Source organism: Nesoenas mayeri (assembly GCF_963082525.1).
Source record: "Nesoenas mayeri genome assembly, chromosome: 8".
Taxonomy (NCBI): domain Eukaryota; kingdom Metazoa; phylum Chordata; class Aves; order Columbiformes; family Columbidae; genus Nesoenas; species Nesoenas mayeri.
This window is the reverse complement of record NC_137554.1, coordinates 21,981,132-21,998,847: the sequence shown is the minus strand read 5'-3', so window position 1 is coordinate 21,998,847 and position 17,716 is coordinate 21,981,132. Positions and strand designations below refer to the sequence as shown.

At 46.1% G+C, this 17,716-nt stretch overlaps 2 protein-coding genes across 2 annotated transcripts; one reads left to right on the top strand and one right to left on the bottom strand.

The window, feature by feature from the left end:
- Positions 1 to 727: 727 nt before the first annotated feature.
- MRPL37 (mitochondrial ribosomal protein L37) lies at positions 728 to 5,029 on the bottom strand (the record flags this gene model as incomplete). The annotated part of the gene is made up of 7 exons (XM_080349080.1): positions 728 to 864; positions 1,441 to 1,644; positions 2,159 to 2,316; positions 2,616 to 2,801; positions 3,321 to 3,436; positions 3,977 to 4,160; positions 4,621 to 5,029. The coding sequence occupies 7 exons, from the start codon at positions 5,027 to 5,029 to the stop codon at positions 787 to 789; spliced, it is 1,335 nt and encodes a 444-aa protein (XP_080205206.1). The 3' UTR covers positions 728 to 786.
- Positions 5,030 to 5,102: 73 nt separating this feature from the next.
- Positions 5,103 to 17,675, top strand: CYB5RL (cytochrome b5 reductase like). Its single transcript, XM_080348518.1, has 7 exons — positions 5,103 to 5,195; positions 6,365 to 6,544; positions 7,468 to 7,616; positions 10,028 to 10,115; positions 13,254 to 13,358; positions 15,044 to 15,247; positions 16,897 to 17,675. Exons 1-7 carry the CDS (start codon positions 5,190 to 5,192, stop codon positions 17,098 to 17,100), a joined length of 936 nt encoding a protein of 311 aa, XP_080204644.1. The 5' UTR covers positions 5,103 to 5,189; the 3' UTR covers positions 17,101 to 17,675.
- The last annotated feature ends 41 nt before the right edge of the window (positions 17,676 to 17,716 follow it).

Genomic DNA, 17,716 nt, shown 5'->3' with positions numbered 1-17,716 from the left:
AACTGCAAAACATTCTACATTTGGCTGGAGCTAATTTAGCCTTCATTTTACAAAAACCACGCTAATCCCTCCATTTTATAAAGAATACGCTGCCTGCTCAGTTAACTCTGCAGCAGAAGAAATTCTTCCTTTGTATTTTTAGCAGCAAATAGCAGCTACCAGGCACCAAAGTTTCGCGCCGCATTCTACACCGCTTTCCCAAAATGGGTAAGTCTCTTCACCCAGGATTGTGGGATAAAAGAACTGCAGCTCTATAGATCCAAACAAAGCAATCTCACCAATTAAGTGCTTTGGAAACAAAGCGCAGGGCAGCACGACACATCCCGAAGCGGCCAGGAGTAAAACAAAGTAAAAACCAGGCAGAATGAAAAAGGCTCATGTCTCAGGCTCCCCCCTTGAAGCTTTGTGTGGCTCTTCCACATACACAGCCTTCAGAGGTGCTCAAAGCCACCTTGGAAAATAGGTTTGAGTTGAGCTCTGTGCAAAAGCCCACTGGGAGTGGAACCTGCACAGAGGAATAATGACTGGTTTATGTTCTTTCTAGGCAATAGTGGAGGAGTGCAGGACAATGCATTTGATGACTCTCTCTAAACAGAACCCAGAAGTAAGCCCCAAAAATGAAAGAGGTTCCTCATGCACAATTTAGTTTGAATTTTTTTTTACTCTCAGTAACAATATAATTTATTTTTTAAAGTAAATTAATCCACCCTTCTTTAATTATGTAATGGTTCTAGCAAAGAAAAGCAGCAGGTACAGTTGGTAAAGTATTTTCATTTGAGCTGAATTTCACACAGTTCCATGCAGATACAGTGCCAGAAACTTCTTGAATGTGTCTGGCTGAAAGCCATATATTCCAGTGGGCTTCTGCAGAGAAAAAAAGACACGGATGCTCAGTTTGCAGTGAAGTGATTAATGTAGACAAACAACAGCTTTAAATACGCTTGAATAAGACTCCAGACATGGCAGCTTCCAAATCATGCTCTCCCTCCCCAGACAGGCTTGTGCGTGGGTACTTCCACTGGTGTAAATCTCAGATGGCAAAAAACCCCTTTGCCCATCAGACACCCTCCCAGCGTAACCACGGCTGACAGCGCTGTGCTCCTTATTTACTGACAGCTGCATGTAAGCGCTGCCTTCATCAGAGCATCAGTTGATTTTAAACAAGCGTATGATGAGCTGGTAGATTACAGACAGGGATATCTTTACATTGAAGCTCGTGTTAGGCTCGGCATGTGGTGTGCACACTATGCGGTACATCAGCGCTACAAATACTCCCCGTCAGTAACACCTGAAGTAAGAACAAGGCTGGTGCCTGTGTCAGGTTCCTTCAGCTGGTTTAAAACCCACGCTGCAGCTCTACGCCAGCTCCCAAACCTCCAGCAGAGGTGAAAGGGTTGGATTTCCAGGACAGTTTCCCAAGTTTCACTCTGGCTTGCTTACCGTAACGACTCTCTTCTTGACTTCTGGAACACACTGGGCTTTTTCATACAGGTTCTGATCAGAGTCAACCCAAACTAGATTTTTTATGCCATCATTAGAGACAAGGTCTGTTGTATTTAACTGGAACACCATGAACTGGAAGAGCTGACCATCTGTGCCAATGCTTTGCACCACTATTGGCTGCTCCAAAACCTTGGGATCATTCTAGGAAAGAAGCGGGGGGGAGGAGAACGTTTAAAAAGGCAGTTACTACATAAACGGTACGAGTACTTGCTGATTCTGCATCTTCTCCTTGGTTTAAAGCCAGGATTTTAATAAATGTATTGTTACCTTGCCCAGAAAATTACTCTAGTCAAACAAGTTCTGAATGTAGATTTTGTATTTTAATTAAAATTCCTCCTTCAGCCAGCAATGAAATATCAATTTACATACTGAGCTGTGGGGTGGGTTAGACTTTTACAGTTGAACCTGCTCCCTGGTTCCTACCCATTACCACTCCAATGCGTGTTACACCATGAACTCACTCACTACTGAGAGATCTCTTTCTGGATTAGCAGAACCATACCTGAAGGTCAGTTAGACCTCTGGAATGGGAAACTGAGGGTTGAAAACTACTGTAATATGCCACGTCAAGGGAATTTCAGGACTCTTTCCACTAGCTGCAGCTTTAAAGAGAGAACAAAGGCCCAGCAAGTCAGCAGCAGCCTCCCATACATACCCCGTACAGCACCTTGGCCTTTGCCAGCGCGTTGCCGAAGGCAAACATCAGCATTTTAGCACGAAGTTGTTCTGGTCTGAACCTGTCGGTACGAACGTTGGCCGATTCCAGGAAGAACAGAGTGTGAGGATGAGAGTACGGATAACCATCTCGAAAACCTAAATGGCAGATCATCATGCCAGGAATTGCTTGGTGAGAGACTACACAGCCAATGTTTTCTCCCACATTTTCAGGATCTGTTAATCTGCCAGGATTTCAGTTCTTCTCCACAGCCCTGCTTAGACCACAGTGTACTCACCACAGGTCTGGAGCGCTTGCACTGCCCATTGTGCCCAGCTCCCCTGTCCCCTCAGTCCCATCCACCCCCTCCCCACAGCTGTCTCGCAGAAGGGCAAGAACATCAACTTAACCCAAACACTTCGTCTGACAGAAAATTATTATCAACAGCTAGATGTACCTGTGTTGTTGAGCTCTTTGTACACATTCACTTCCTGAAGATCAATTGTAGGAGAAATGGGATAGAAGGTCTCCAGAACATGTGCTTCAGTGGCCAGTATCTCCTCCTTGGAGGCTACTGGTGGTATTGGGGCCATAGAGTTCATGAGTATTCCATTCAGGCCTCGGACCTGAAGGAGGATGGATTCTGGGGAGAGAAATCAGGCTGCATTCAAACATTGCTGAAGTAAGACCATGGAAAGATGTATGTTTCCTTTTGGGAAGCAGCATTCTAGCGAATCGTTGTTCTGCAAGGCTCACTCTCTACCCCTCACCTCCACACTCATCTTAAATAGTGGCTCAACTGAAGGTTCTTCTTTTAAAATAACAGTGTTATTTGCTGGGTTTAGTTTCTTAACTAAATGTACTTAGAAAAACAAGAGTAGAGATTTGGGACGCAAAAAAAAACCCAATGAGTTCTAAGACACTCTTACACGCTCTTGTCATCTTGTTTATATTGTCTAATACCCAATAATCTTTTCAGGGCAAGTACCCTGCCATCATGCAAGGCTGCCCATGCTTAGAGCGCTATTTAAAACTGAAAGAATTACTTGGTTCCAGAAACTGTTTCATTTTTTCCAGGTCTTCAGCCTTAAAGCCAGCGGCTTTGTTACCCCTCTTATGTTAATGAAAAGAGCTAAATGCTTCCACCACAGCAGCAACTAACCTCTTTCCCATGTAGCTGCTATCTTGTAGTTTCTAGACAACATTCTTTTCGTCAGAGAAGGATACTTCATGGACATTAACCGACATATATGTATCAAGTCTTCAAATAGTACTGGGCTTTAGAAGGAGGAAAAAAAAAAAGTTACATAAAAAATGTTATCGTAATGGGATGCAGATGGTTCTGGGTCATGAATACTGTTACGTTGCTACACATAAAACATATAATAGCACAACATTTCCAAACAGTTAACACAGATGTTGGATTAATATCCCACACGCCAGTCCTGTTGCAAGTTGGCAGAGGTAATGCTTACCATTAGTTGCTTAAAAAACTGACATTCTGCATCAGCTAGATCGCAGGTTGAAACACAAACCTGGGCCAGAAGAAGCTTTAATGTAGATGATGTGTTTACATTGGTGCTACTGTCAATATTTAGAATTGTGCTTTGTTTTGGTTGCTGTTGTTTGTTTTATATTACAAGTTGACAACCTGATACAAAGGGTCTAACTGTTTTGCACAGCAAGTGAATTTCTCAACAATAGACCTATGTATGTACTTTCTTTGCCCAACTCTGGATCTTAAGTTACCTCCTTGATGACCAGGCTATCCAGAAGCTGTAACAACGCAGGCGATCTTCCCTATGACCTAAGACTCACCAATAATGTTCTCTCCTGGGAGCAGGTTCTCTTGTGTCCCAGAGCCGTGCGTGTGAGATCGCCTGCTTCACCCTCTCCTCGTGCTCCTCCAGCCGGTGAGCCGGGTTGTCAATGATGCTGAGCACCGACGGGGGTAAACCTTCCACCAGCTTTGTCTTGGTGAGCCACTGCGCTTGCCGAACTCCTTGAAACAGGAAACAAGAACATGTATTTTTGAGGTTGTTGGTCAGGCTGCCAGCACAATAAGTTGGTTCACGAGGCGGGTGGGCTCCATGTTTTTATACAGTATGTGAGAGCCTTGGCTGGCGGTGAAGGGCAAGTGCTTGAAGATGCTGCGCAGTGCGGGGCAGCGCTGGAGGCAGCGCGGGGCGGCCGAGGAGGGGCAGGGGCTGCACACCGGTACCTCCGCAGAACCACAGACTGCCTGGTGTTGGAAGGGACCTCTGGAGATCATCCAGTCCAACCTACCTGCGAAAGCAGGTTCACCAGAGCAGATTGCACAGGATCACGTCCAGGGGGGTTCTGAATGTCTCCGGAGAAGGAGACTCCACAACCTCTCTGGGCAGCCTGTCCCAGGGCTCTGTCACCCCGGCAGTACAGAGGTTTCCCCTCAGACGGAGGCGGAACCCCGTGTTCGGCGGTACCTTCCAGCATGCGGACGCGCTGGTGGCAGATGAAGCAGCCGCGCTCCTTGCGCAGCGGCATCTCCTCGTACCGCGGGCCCGGCGAGTGCCACGGGTCCCGCCAGCCGCGCTCCCAGGGCGGGAAGCGCGGGTGGGCCAGGCCGGGCAGGAAGTGCTGCCGCCCGGCGTAGGTGATGGTGTCCAGCTCCACCTGCTCCCGCACCGGCCGCCGCTCCACCGCCCGGGCCAGCACCTCCGGCGGCGGCCCGCGGGTGGTCCATGGCGTGCGCGGCAGCGGCCCACGGGGACGAGGCGGCCCCGAGCGGGTGAGGATGCCGCGGGTGAGGGTGAGGCCGCAGCTCCGCGCTGCTGTCCCCGCCCGCCCCAGCGCCATCGGCCCCAGCGCCACCGGCCCCGCCGCCGCCGCCATCTTGGCGCGCGCGACCCGGCGGGAGCGCGGCGGGCGGGCTCACGCCCCCCATTGCTCCCTGCGCTGATTGACGGCGGTGGCAGCCAATAGCGCTAGGAACCGGGGATAAGGGAGGGTCGATAAATTGCTGGGAGGTGGTGGCGGACGAAGAGTGGATGCCATGTTGGTAAGTCAGGAGGCGGATGAGGGAAAGTGCTTCCCCTCTCCTCCCGGGGAGGCGGGGGGGGGCAGTTGAGAGACCGGCCCTTGGCGGGCGGGGGCTGCCGGGGCCTGCAGAGCCGCTGTGCGGAGCCTGGCCCAGGGCCGAGTCCCAGGAGCCGCTCCACGCTGAGCGGGGAGACTGGGCTGCTGGAGCCCCGGGCACGCACAGTAAGTGCTCGGAGCTCTCAATATGGTCAGCCCCGAGCCCGGGGGTCTGGGCTCCTCTCGCAGCCCTCGGGAGATGCTTTGGGGAGCAGAACCGCTCACCTTTTCGTTCCCTCTTCTCCCCCTATCTCCATCAGGATAACAGTGTTCGTGTTGCAGAGGTAAAGGCTGGCTAATTATTCACCTTGAAAATGAAGCTGGTCTAAGTGCTAAGTGTTCTCTTCTGCAGTGTCACCACCTGTGGCTCTGTAATTTCCTCTGGACCTCCTTTTGTTTAAATGCTACAGATACAAATGCGTTGGGACCAGCACTAAGTTAACTTGTGCAAAAGCAGCGGAGCCCCTGATCGATCAGCGTCCTGAGGGGTCTGAGCCCAGCTCTGGAGCCAGCTGCTGCAGGGGGATGAAAGTGACAGTGCTGGTCGTTCTAGCCCATTTCTGTGTGCCTGCGTTTAAAGCCAAACTCAAACCTGCTCATGAACAAACTGACTGTGCCTGCACCGTGTTCACCTTTCCTCTCTTGGCTCCAAGCCCCGCTTCCAGCTTGCTGCTTTTCCCCCGCTTTTAAAGCAGCGCTCGGGCGGGCCATGGCAGTTGGGGTTCGTTATCTGTTCTCCTGGACCAAGCTGCAGATTTTTAAGGTGTTTCTGTTCCAGGTGACCAGGCTGCTCTTTGGTTAGAAATCATTGCAGGAGCAGGAGTGAGGGTGTGCTGCAGCTACTGAGGCAGCTCTGTCTGGGCAGCCTGGTGTTTCTGCACCAGACAAGGCAGAACCAGCAAACACTTGAACAAAAATGGAGCGTTGCAACTGCCAGATTGGCTCACAGGTTTTCAGTTTCCTGAGTCCCTTGAGATACACGTGCAAGGTTCTCGAGAGAGGTTTCACAGTCCTTCTCCAAATAATGCTCCAGTGATGAGCACGTGCTGCTCTTCACCATGCTGGTTTTGATGTCGGGCTTGTGTTTTGCAGACAATGAGTGGAAATGAGGATGACTGGCTGGCTCTCAAACCCCAGGAACCTTCTCCATCCCAGTGCTGTGGCAGCGGCTGCAAACCCTGCATCTATGATGTGTACGAGAAGGAGCTTGCACAATGGGAAAGCGCCAAAGCAAAGCAAGACAAAAGCTTCTTCATGGAAAAAAAGGAGCAGGTCAATTTGTCACATCCTAGAGCTTTGATTGTGCGTGTTAGCATGTGGAGTTTTGGTGATGGGTCAGGGATGTGGCAGTAGATTAAAGCAGTGCCTTAAGAGAAGGCTGTAGAGGCCCCCCACACTCTGTGTTCACAGCTACCCTCCCCCTTGCCCGCTCTCGCCGTGCTGTAATGTGATTTTCCAAGTGTTGGGTTTTCCCTGGTGTTGAATTTCAGCCCGGGCTCTGCAGCTCCTCCTTGCTGGGGTACCCCAGCAGCCAGGGCCAGCCTCTCTGGGAAGTGGAAATAGGTGAAAGGTACAAAACATCACAATTTTCTCTGCTGCCAGATTCCTTGGAGAAGCTCCATTTCCCTGACCTTTTTCTTATTTTTCTGTTTCTTTTAGACTTGTGCTTTGAAGATGAAAAAAGTTGCATTGTCTGTGGTGGAGTTAGTTGTCTTCAGAGCATAATTTTAAGCTTGATAGGGCCCTTTTACATAAGATTAAATATGCTGGGTCGAGCAGAAATGATCAGTGTTGAAATAGCGAACAATATTTCCTGTTTGCAGTGGTCATCAATAGGTTTCAAAGTTGCCCCTAAAGCTGTACTCAGCTCTTTTAGCAGTATTATTTCTGTTTATTTCCAGAGAAAATTATTGCGGTGAGTCATAATACGATGACCTTGCTGTAAGGTGTAAAAATGTAATTTAAAAACAGAGGGAAGGAGGGGAAAATGCAAGATCCCAAAGTGCATGCTGTAGAACATGATAATGAATCAGCAGAGAGCTGAAATTTGCGCTGGGCCCCAGCATTTAATACGTGTTCTTCTGGAGTCCTGAGTATCTACAGCACTAAATTAGCGCACACGTTTGCTTCCAAGGAAAAATGAAGTAATAAAAGACACCATCTAACCAAGTAATTATTTATTGTTGTTCTTGCAGAGCAATAATTCAGAACTGAATCCAGATACATTTACTGCATTCAACATAAGCTCAGTGGAGCAGCTAACAGAGGACACCTACCAGTACAAATTTGAATTACCGGGAAATAGCAGGCTGCGATTGAGTTTAGGACAACATATCGTGTTAAGGTATTATTCTCTGAGCTAGTTAAACAGTCTGCATTATGTAACCTAATACGTAGCTTTTTGTCAACAGACAAAGGCTTCATACCATGCAAATCATAATTTCTATACTTCCAGAATGACACAGATGAAAGAATTTGTGAGCTCATTAGCTCTAATAATTTTATGGTAAAAGCCATTCCAAAGCTGTATTTTTCTGCAGCATTATCCTTGCATTGGTGGGTCAGAAAGAACTAAGTGTGATTAAGAGAATCCATTTGCAGAAAGACAGAGTCAAAGAGAAGATGTGACAACAGATAATTTCATAGAATCACAGAACGGTTTGTGTTGGAAGGGACCTTCACAGCTCATCCAGCGCCACCCCTGCCATGAGCAGGGACATCTTCACCCAGCTCACGTTGCTCAGAGCTTGTCCAGCCTGGCCTGGGATGTCTCCAGGGATGGGGCATCCACCGCCTCTCTGGGCAACTTGGGACACTCTCTCACCACCCTCATTGTAAAAAATTTCTTCTGCATGTCTGGCTTGAATCTCCCTTCTTTTAGTTTAAAACCAGTACCCCTTGTCCTGATTTAACATGCCCTTCTAAAAAGTCTCTCCCCATCTTTCTTCCATGCTCCTTTTAAGTACAGAAAGGCTCCCCAGAGCCTTTTCTTCCCCAGGCTGAACAAGCCCAACTCTCTCAGCCTGTCCTCACAGTAGAGCTGTTCCAGCCCTCTGATAATTTCTGGGGCTCCTCTGACCCCTCTCCAACAGGTCCATGTCTGTCCTGTGCTCAGAGCTCCAGAGCTGGACACAGAACTCCGGGTGGGGTCTCACAGAGCAGAGCGGCAGGATCACCCCTCTCCACCTGCTGCCCACACTCCTTCTGATGTAGCCCAAAATACAATTGGCCTTCTGGGCTGCAAGTGCACGTTGTTGTTGGTCACGTCCAATCTTTCATCCCTCATTACCCCCATGTCCTGCTCCATGGGGTTGCTCTCCATCCCTTCATCCCCAGCCTGGATTGATACTGGGGATTACCCTGATCCAGGTGCAGGACTTTATACTTGGCCATGTTGAACCTCATGAGGCCTGCTTCTTGAGCTTGTCCAGGTCCCTCTGGATGTCATCCTGTCCCTCAGGTGTGTTAGGGTGAAGACAATGAGCTATGTTTACCCCAGAGCTCAGTATTTTAGGCCATGTATCTTGGGGTAACTCAGCACCTAGGTTTTTTCCCCCCAGTGTCCAGGTACCCTCTGACTGATTTCTTGCAAAACAACCCTCCTGTGCGGTTTATTGCTTGCCAGAAAGGAGCCACTTGGGAAAAGTTTGTCTCTCTCAGCCATCTGTGGTGATCATTGCCAGACAGAAAAAGTCGTGTTATGATGCCATTGATCTGTATCTGTTGACGTTATTTGTACCTTAACAGCTGATGTGTACAGCTGGCTGGCTGCTGAAAGTACGCGCTTCTCCCTTCAGCCCTCTCATAATGCAGCAGAGGAGAAGGTTCAGTCACTTCAATCAATTACTGTAGTCAGTAGTAAAGAGTGGGGTGGATATATTCTGTGGAAAGAGAAGACTTACAGGAAAACACAGTGCATATTGACAAAACCTCAGGTAAAGGCTGTGCCCTGTCTTTATTTAATTACCAGATGCTGTCTGAACACAGAAAGGAAGGTAGAGCCCAGCCCAAAAAGTGATGGCAAACTTACATAGAATAATTTTAGATGGAAAAGACTCTCAAGATCAGAGTCCAACCATTAACCCAACACTGTCAGTAAACCATGTCCCTAAGAACCTCATCTCTGCATCTTTGAAACCCCTCCGGGGATGGTGACTCCATCACTGCCCTGGGCAGCCTGTTCCAATGCCTGACAAACCTTTCCAGGAAGAAATTTTCCTAATATCCAATCTAAACCTCCCCTGCTGCAACTTGAGGCCATTTCCTCTTGTCCTATTGCCTGTTTCTTGTGAGAAGAGATCAACACCCTCTGTGCTACAACCTCCTTTCAGGCGGTAGTACACAGCGATAAGGTCTCCCCTCAGCCTCCTTTTCTCCAGGCTACACACCCCCAGTTCCCTCAGCTGCTCCTCATCACACTTGTGCTCCAGACCCTCATGAAAGCATTTTCTCTCCCCTTCATGACTCTCGCATGTTTGGCCATTTCTCACAGCTCAAACACCCTTCAGGAATGTTCCCGTGACCCGAATATGTAGTACAACTGGGACCACCACTGGAAGGACAAAAGATACGTTTAGCCACTAATTTTTTCCCTGGATTTTTCCCTCTGGAAGAGAAACATGTTGCATCTGTGCGCAATCTGGGCTGTTGGGAAGAGAACCTGCTGCCTCCCTCTTCTTCCCAGAGAACTGCAGCAGTTTGGTAATACCAGTCAATGACCTAAGTCACAGTGGGTTCCTGTATTTCTCTCCTCAGAGGAGTGGTGAATGGTTTGGAGGTCCAGAGAGCCTACACTCCGATTAGCCCAGGGAATGCAGAAGGTTACTTTGAAGTTTTCATTAAAGTAAGTAAGCCTTGACAATATGGGTTAGAATCTAAGGTGCCAGGGACTGTTTTCTTTAGAAACCCAGCATGCTGTCAGCACTTCAGGTGAGACACTCAAATCCCTCATGGACTGTTCTGGTGTTGTTTTGAAGTAGTTGTGCTTTGCTGATAAAAATTGCAGTTTTTCCCACAAAATTGCAAACAGAAGAAGGTGACACACAAACAAGTGCTTTGCAGCATAAGCTCCGCTAATCACTTGAGAGAACCTCTTGAGGGGCCCTGTCATCACCAGTATGGAAAGAGCCTGTTCCACTTCCCCCATTTCATTTTGCCTTTTCAGTCTGTCTTGGAAATTGTGCCCAGTTGAACCCCCGATTTTGGGAAGTCTTCACCCAACCCTTATCCTACCCTCTGTATTTTGCTTTAAGAACACTCTTGAGAAAAATTCTTCATTTTGGTGAAAAATGTAGACAGAGAGCAGGCAGCTGTTTCTGGTTTGCAGGCAGGGCTTGGGAGCTGCCTGCAGTCTGAGAGGTTCCTGGTGACCCACGGGGCAGAGAGGGGACCCACTGGCACAGGCTGCAGCTGTTGGGGTGGATGGAGTGGCAGAGCTGAATTTTGAACAAGTGTCCTGGCCCTTCTGGAGACCATGACAATTAAATGGATTAGATGGGAGAATTTGGATGGAAATCTGTCTGAATAAAGTTTGAAGGGCCATTGGGAATGGTTACTTTGTGTGGAGAATATCATATTGAAGAAAAATTTTCTGAAACTGCATTTGTATGTCACTAGTGATTCCTCAGGGCAGACACAGACTTCAGTAGAGGTGTGAAATTCTGAGTGCTGGGTGTCCCAGGTGCCCTGCAGAGAGTGACCGCTTGTTATCTGCCTGTCTTCCAGGATTTCACATTTTGGGGGTTTATTTTACATTCAAACGCAAACCCTGCTCTTTAGAGAAGTGTACAGCTTCTATAGGATACCCGTGGGAGGGTCATTTCACCAGTCTTGTGGCAATTGGTGTGTGGTAGGGGAGAAAAATGTTGCATTTGAGCTGCTTTAATAGAATATGTTCACAGAATGACTGAAATTTCATGTATACTTGCTTATTGCTCACCGGTTTTGCATTTCAATAATAATAGTAATGATTGTAATGATACCTTTCCTTTATATAGAACCTTTCATCCCAAAGGGAGCTATAGTTATTCTCTGGCAGTGACAAAAGAGGTTGGTAACACCCAGTGCAAAGCAGCCATTTTTATAACTCACTCTGTAGGTTGTGGTATATTTCACACTATTCAGGCAATTTTTGAAAGTACTATATTATTATTATTATTATTACTATGCAATCCAAGCACTGTTCAAACCCTTCTGTCTCCTGTTATTACAGCATTGTACTTGTGATACTACAGTTAAGAGTGAGGGAGTTGCCATTTAGAGAGCATAACCCTCTTTTTGAGTGATTTTATAATGTTAGGGTTTCTCTCCATGTAAAACTGGGTGTAGAAGTTTTCCCCCAGGAGATAAGTATTTTTTTCTTTTTATTTAGAAAAAAATAATTTAAAACCCACTCAGTCACTTTTCACTTCAATTTTTGGAAATAATTCTGGTGAAAGAAGGGTTGCTTTAGTTTTCTTTACCGTGGTTCATTTGGAACAGGAGATAAGTGGGGCTGACTTTTCTGCTCTTGCCTTGGGTTTCCATATACGTTTGAAGAAAGCAGATACAAAATACTGCTGCTTTGACACAACTGCACATCCTCTGCGTGAGACCTGGTACTTGCCCAGAGCCCTCTGAACGTAAAATGTTTTCGATGGTAATTCAGAGCCTGGATGTCCATACATTATGCATTTACCTTTTGAATGTAACTACTGGTGCTAATAATTCTTAATACTTCAGGTATCTTCTTTAAGTGAGGTGGTTAGGAGGAGAGGAGCATCTGTGTTCTTTATTAGCTCACTCTGCTTCCAGGCACAAAAGCACACTCACTTTTTCTTGGTCTCTCTGTGATTCACAAACTTTGTTTGCCTGCAGTGCAGCTTGGTGGCCAGCCAAGGCACCGGGGTGTGGAGCTGGGCTTCTGTCCTGTGCGCGTGCAGAAAATACCCCAAAATAATCTGCTTTTGTATGGGCTGGTGTCTTTGAAGGCTTATATCACGTCTCATCTTTTGACCTCTGGTTGTGTTGCTCTTCCTTGGGCTTATCAGTGGCGCTGCCTCATGTGAGGCCAGTTCTCTGCTGCAGCTGTTGGGCTTATCTGCTCTTGCTGTTGGGAGCAGCCCTTGTTCTGCGGCCAGATCCCGTAGGCTGCAGCCATTCTTTTGCTCACGTTTGTTCTCATTAACTGTAAAGTGATCATACATATGGGATATACATCTAGCACACAGCAACAAGACTACTGGGATGAGCCCTTCCTTTTCCAGCCTCTCCTTCTGTGTTTCTAGCAAGCACCCACCCTTTCTCATCAGCCGTGACTGAGGTTAGCGTTCCTGCAGGAAAAAGCCTAGATGATATTCTATGTGCCTGGTAGAAAACAAGGCAGTTTTTTGCTAATGTTTTTCTTCCATGAGGGCCACGTTAACTTTTTTTAATGTGAAGGCATCCCTCAGCATCCATATGATCTTCTCTGAAAACAAGAGGTTTATTAAATGAGAAACCTGACTTTGGGTCACTAATTGTATCAACACAGCATCTGAGAGACTGAAATAAAACCAGAGCTGTGCAGTGTTTATAGAACTAGTGGTACCCAGAGGGTGTTTCCAGATCCCAAACCCTGAGATTTGGAGAACGTGTGAAGGCTTGGACTGTGCTTTGCATTCAAGACACCCTTCTCTGTGTGCTTTGTAAGCAAGAACTCTGATAAGCTTTTTCCAGTTTTGGAAATTCAGACTGCATGAGAGTGGGTTGTTTTTACATTATAGTCAAGCTGGAATGGATCCAATATGATTTAATTTAAATGTTTTGTTTTGGGTATAACTTTGAGTTATTTTTCAAGTAGAATGATCTTTCTTTCTTTTGAAACACATGAAATGTTGGTGGTTGTATTTTTTTTACCCCCTTTTTGTTTAAATGTAGATAAGTTTATAATTGACTTTAAGCTGGGAAACTTTCCAACAGAGTATAATTATTCTTTTCTTTTGTGCAATGTTTTCTTTATTAGTGCTATGAAGCTGGGCTAATGTCACAATACATAAAAACGTGGAAAAAAGGAGACACAGTCTTTTGGCGTGGGCCATTTGGAGGCTTCCCATATCAACCTAATAAGGTTTGTTCCCTGAGAGGCGGAGGATGTTTCGGGTTGTGGCAGCCAGCTTTGTTTAATATTCTAAAGGGAAGACATCAATTTGATTACCATTTTCATTATTATTTTAGGGACTTCCTGGGTTACTGTACAATGTTGCAGCCTTAGTAGTCAATTGGAGAAAGTACACCTTATTGAACTGCAGAATATTTAAGAAGGAAGAGAGGGAGGTGGATGGGAGACTGGAAAATACCAGCAAGACTCTTTGTTCATTGCTTGCATTAGAAGTTCCTCATGTGTGTAACAAAAGGAGCTTAACTTTGCCCCCACTGAGTGTGGCTGATTTTTTGCCTTGTTTGAACCACATTGTTGTTTTGTGACAAGCACAAGCGAAGGGGAGGTGTTGATCTTTTTCTCTCGTGGGTATTCCCTGAACTGTAGCAGCTCTAGTGAGGTGTCATGTCACCCAGCTACTCTGCAAACCTTGATCCCACCTGCTGATACCGGGCTTGCTGCAAAGAAAGGCAGATCCTGTGTCAGGGAAAGGCTTCTCACACATACTAATTTGATTACTTAATTCTGACCTTTCAAATGAGGAGCAAAATTGAAACAGTGGTCATTAAGATCCCAAGGCCTTTTTTTTTTGTGTTGTTTTTTTTGGGTTTTTGTTTGTGGTTTTTTTTTTTCCCATAACAAAAATAAGGCTGTAAAATCCCAGTGGCCAAGCTCTGTGCAGGGCAATTGTGTTCTGTTCCCTGGAATGCTCTCTCTGCTGTTTTAGGCTACTGTTCCATTTTGTTCTTAAAAGCTTCCTGATAATTTGGGACAGAACATGGCAATCGTTCCTACAAGTAGCTGCGTTCAGGGGCTGTTTGGGTGATCTGTGCACATGCAGTTTGCAAAGCACCTGGGTAATCTTTAAAACAACTTGCTATAGAAGAACTGTTTATTACAACAGAGGTCTCAAATATTAGTTTCATAGTAAAATCTTCCTTTATCGTCATTTGCTGCCAACAAAGTAGGATTCAGATTTGGGCTGATCAGATCCATTCACAATAAACTGCCTAGTTAAAATGGAGCGTGAACAGCCTCTGAGGGCTTAGTAGGGGCTTAAATCCCAGTTGTGGCACTGGAGCACTGGCTGGCGGCTGGAGAAAGTGCTGGGAACGTTCTGTCCCCTACACACCGCACCTTACTGCCTGGACATCTCTATTGTGAGCAGAGTGAATGTCCCCCCTTGCAGGCGGGAAGCATGATGGGCTGCTGGTAGCTCTTTGAGAAAAGTGAGGTAAGGCGCCAGGAAGATACGGATGGAGAAGAACCCATTTCCTCCAGAGAGCATTCAAGGTGGTACTTAGCAGCATGTGAGGTAAACACAGGGATAATTTCCAGTGGGAAAACAACACACAGTGTACCGCAGAATTGAAACTGAAATATAAATTAACTGAAATCAAGGCTAAAGTTAGAATAAATCATTATATTTGGGTAAAATCCAGTTTCATTAGATTTGATATATAAACCCTGAAAGTGCTATCTGTAATCCTTTGCAGAAAAATACATTCTGAGATTTGAATTTACCAGTTCATGACCATCTGACATGTCCTCTCTCAGGGGACCCTTTACCAGTGTGGCAGCGAGGAGGAACTGACCGTGAGCACATCTGTTTCCAGTCACCACAGCTCATTCCAAATTCTCTGTTTTGTTGTTAGCACGGAGAACTCCTCATGCTGGCATCTGGTACCGGCCTCGCACCGATGCTTCCCATCCTCCAGTCCATAACAGATGATGAAGAGGATGAAACCTTTGTAACTCTTGTTGGCTGCTTCCGTACCTTTGACAAAATTTATTTGAAATCTCTTCTCCAGGATCTGGCTCGATATTGGAACATCAGAATATTTTATGTCCTAAGCCAGGTAAATAAATGGATATGGAACATGTTTTGGAGGGTGCCGTGTGCTGGATGAGCCTCTGTCTCATCTGCTTTTCCATCAGTGGGATCTTGATTCTTTCCCAGTCATCAAGGGTATTTTGTGATGCAGTAGCTGCTGTTCTTAAATCTGTTTTATGTTCTCACACTGCTACCAATCTGGGGAATTTTGGGGAAGTGACCGTTGCTGCTTGTCCCTTTTTACCTCCTTGCTACCTGTTCTGTTGGGCTTGACCCACTGATTCGTAGTCAGTGTTGATCATTCCCCCCAAGTTTGGGCACTTGTTGCTGCACCTAAACATTTCTACAAAGAAAACTTGGCTCTGGGAGACTTACAGCAAATGAACTGTTTTTTCTTTCTTTCTTTATACCAATGCCTTAATCTGTGCTTATCTTCCATTCACTGCTCGTGGCTAGAGCTCTCTTCTTCAAGTACATCAGCACCGACTTCCCAGCAATTATTTTTCCCAGCTGACCCATTTTTAAACTTCTTAAAGTTGTTTCCCCTTCTGCAAAATTACTTTTTCTGCCAAATCCATGGGATGAGGGCATTCCTCTCAGTGGTCTTACATTTCGAGTAGTCTTTTTCATTTCCATTTGGTCCCATTTGCCTGTGTTCTGTGTGGATTTGGTGGCTGAAAATTATTTCCTTCAGAAATGAGGATTCATTGCAGGGAGGATATAGAAAGAATTATTTATGCTAAGGGAATGAATCCCACTGCATTTTTTTCGTTTCTCAGATGAATAATTTTCTTGTATTTCTCATGGTGGATCAGCCTCATCCATTATGTTCCAGATACGGCCTCGGCAGGTTGAGGCTGGGTACAGAGAAAAGTATGTGAGACTTAGGCACCCTCTCAGCTACTTTATAGGAGTGTAACCAGTGATTTTTCTTTGGTGTTGTAGCTTAAATATCCTTTTCAGGACATTGCTGTCTCCAGAGCATGAGGAGATCCTGAAATTCAATCAGTGAAGGGCAAGAAACCCACCTGGCCCCTGTCAACACTGTGTGTCCCATGTGTACATCTCTCCCTTTCTTCTCTTTGCACATTTGTTACAGTCCGACACTGACTTGTGCATCTTCCCTTTTAGGATGAAATATCTGTCTGTCTCACTACTTGGCTCTACTGCCTGTCACCATCTGAGCACCTTCGACTTCTAATTAATAGCAGTAGGGGAGTCCCTGCTGGATCTAGCACTGTGGAATGTAACATTTCTCATGGGATCAGAGCTGTTTTTGGAGCTGGGCTGGCTTCTTTCAGTTTTGGTCGAGGAGACTGAAAGAGACTTGGGAATGGGAGAGGCAATAGAGAGGAATAGACTTGGGACTTAGGAGTAGAAAAGGTGCACTGGGAAGTGGTTCTCTCCGGAGAAGGTTCTGCAGTATTTATTAGTGATAGTTCCGCCCTGGTTTTGTTCAGTCCCCTCTGAGTGGCCAGGTCCCGTGTCAGGGAGAGATTTGATCTGGTCTTTGGAAGAGAAATAGGCGTCTTGGGAAGGATCAGTTCTACCCAGATGGAGCCACAAGAGTGAAAAATGTCCAGTGTGGTACCCTGGGGGGAGGAGGGAAGTTCGGCATTAAACAATCAGTTGTCCTTTCTAACGTGGTTCATTGCAAACCTTTTGCCTTTTCAGGAAACTTCACTGGAAAAACTTCCTTGGAGCTATCAGAAAAACACATACATTGGTCGTCTAAATGAAGATTTGATGAAGACTATAATAAATTCCTGTCGAAGAAAGCCATTTGTATTAATCTGTGGCTCTTCTACATTTAATGAAGATATGAGTAGATATTTGAAAGCTGCAGGAATCAAAGAAAATTCCTGTTTTGTCTTTTAGCAGGATATTCCTGACCTGAGGAACCTTAAGCTGAGCCTTGGACATCCTTGTTTTTCCACAAACATTGCTCAAAAACAGTCATCTCAATAGACCGAGTTCCTTGTGCATATACTTTCAAAGGCCTTTGGATCAAATATTTCTCTCCAGTACGATTCTCACTCTTGAATGTGTTTAAAGGATTAGGTGCAATTCTGGAGTGGTTGCTACAATCACCCACACCTCAGGAAACAGCATGTTGATGTTAATGGGAGTCTTTACGTGCAATTTCAAGAGGCAGATCTCCTAAGGGTACTAAAAAGCATCCAAGCACACAGGTCTGCTGTGATACAAAGATGAGTGACTTGATTGTGTCCTGTGAGATATCCAGAGGAGGGGTTTAATCCTTGGGGAGAAGACTGCCTGGCCAAGGGAACAGCGGAGTGCTGGCCTGGCATTCTGGAGTCTGTGGGGTTCATTTCAGTTGTGTCATTATGTGACTGGGTGGTGCTAGATAAGTCACTTCAGCCTTTCCATGCCCCAGTTGCCCTGTCAGACACTAATCCAGAGGAGATGGTACCGATCTCTGGAAAGAACCTTTCCAGCCATGTAGGGAAAAGGCTGTACATGGGGGTGGAAT

Bases quoted from the DNA above. Each gene is read 5' to 3' on its own strand.
- CYB5RL (XM_080348518.1), top strand. The intron at 7,617-10,027 runs GTATTATTCTCT...TTCTCTCCTCAG, and splicing joins GGACAACATATCGTGTTAAG to AGGAGTGGTGAATGGTTTGG. The intron at 13,359-15,043 runs GTTTGTTCCCTG...TTTTGTTGTTAG, and splicing joins TCCCATATCAACCTAATAAG to CACGGAGAACTCCTCATGCT.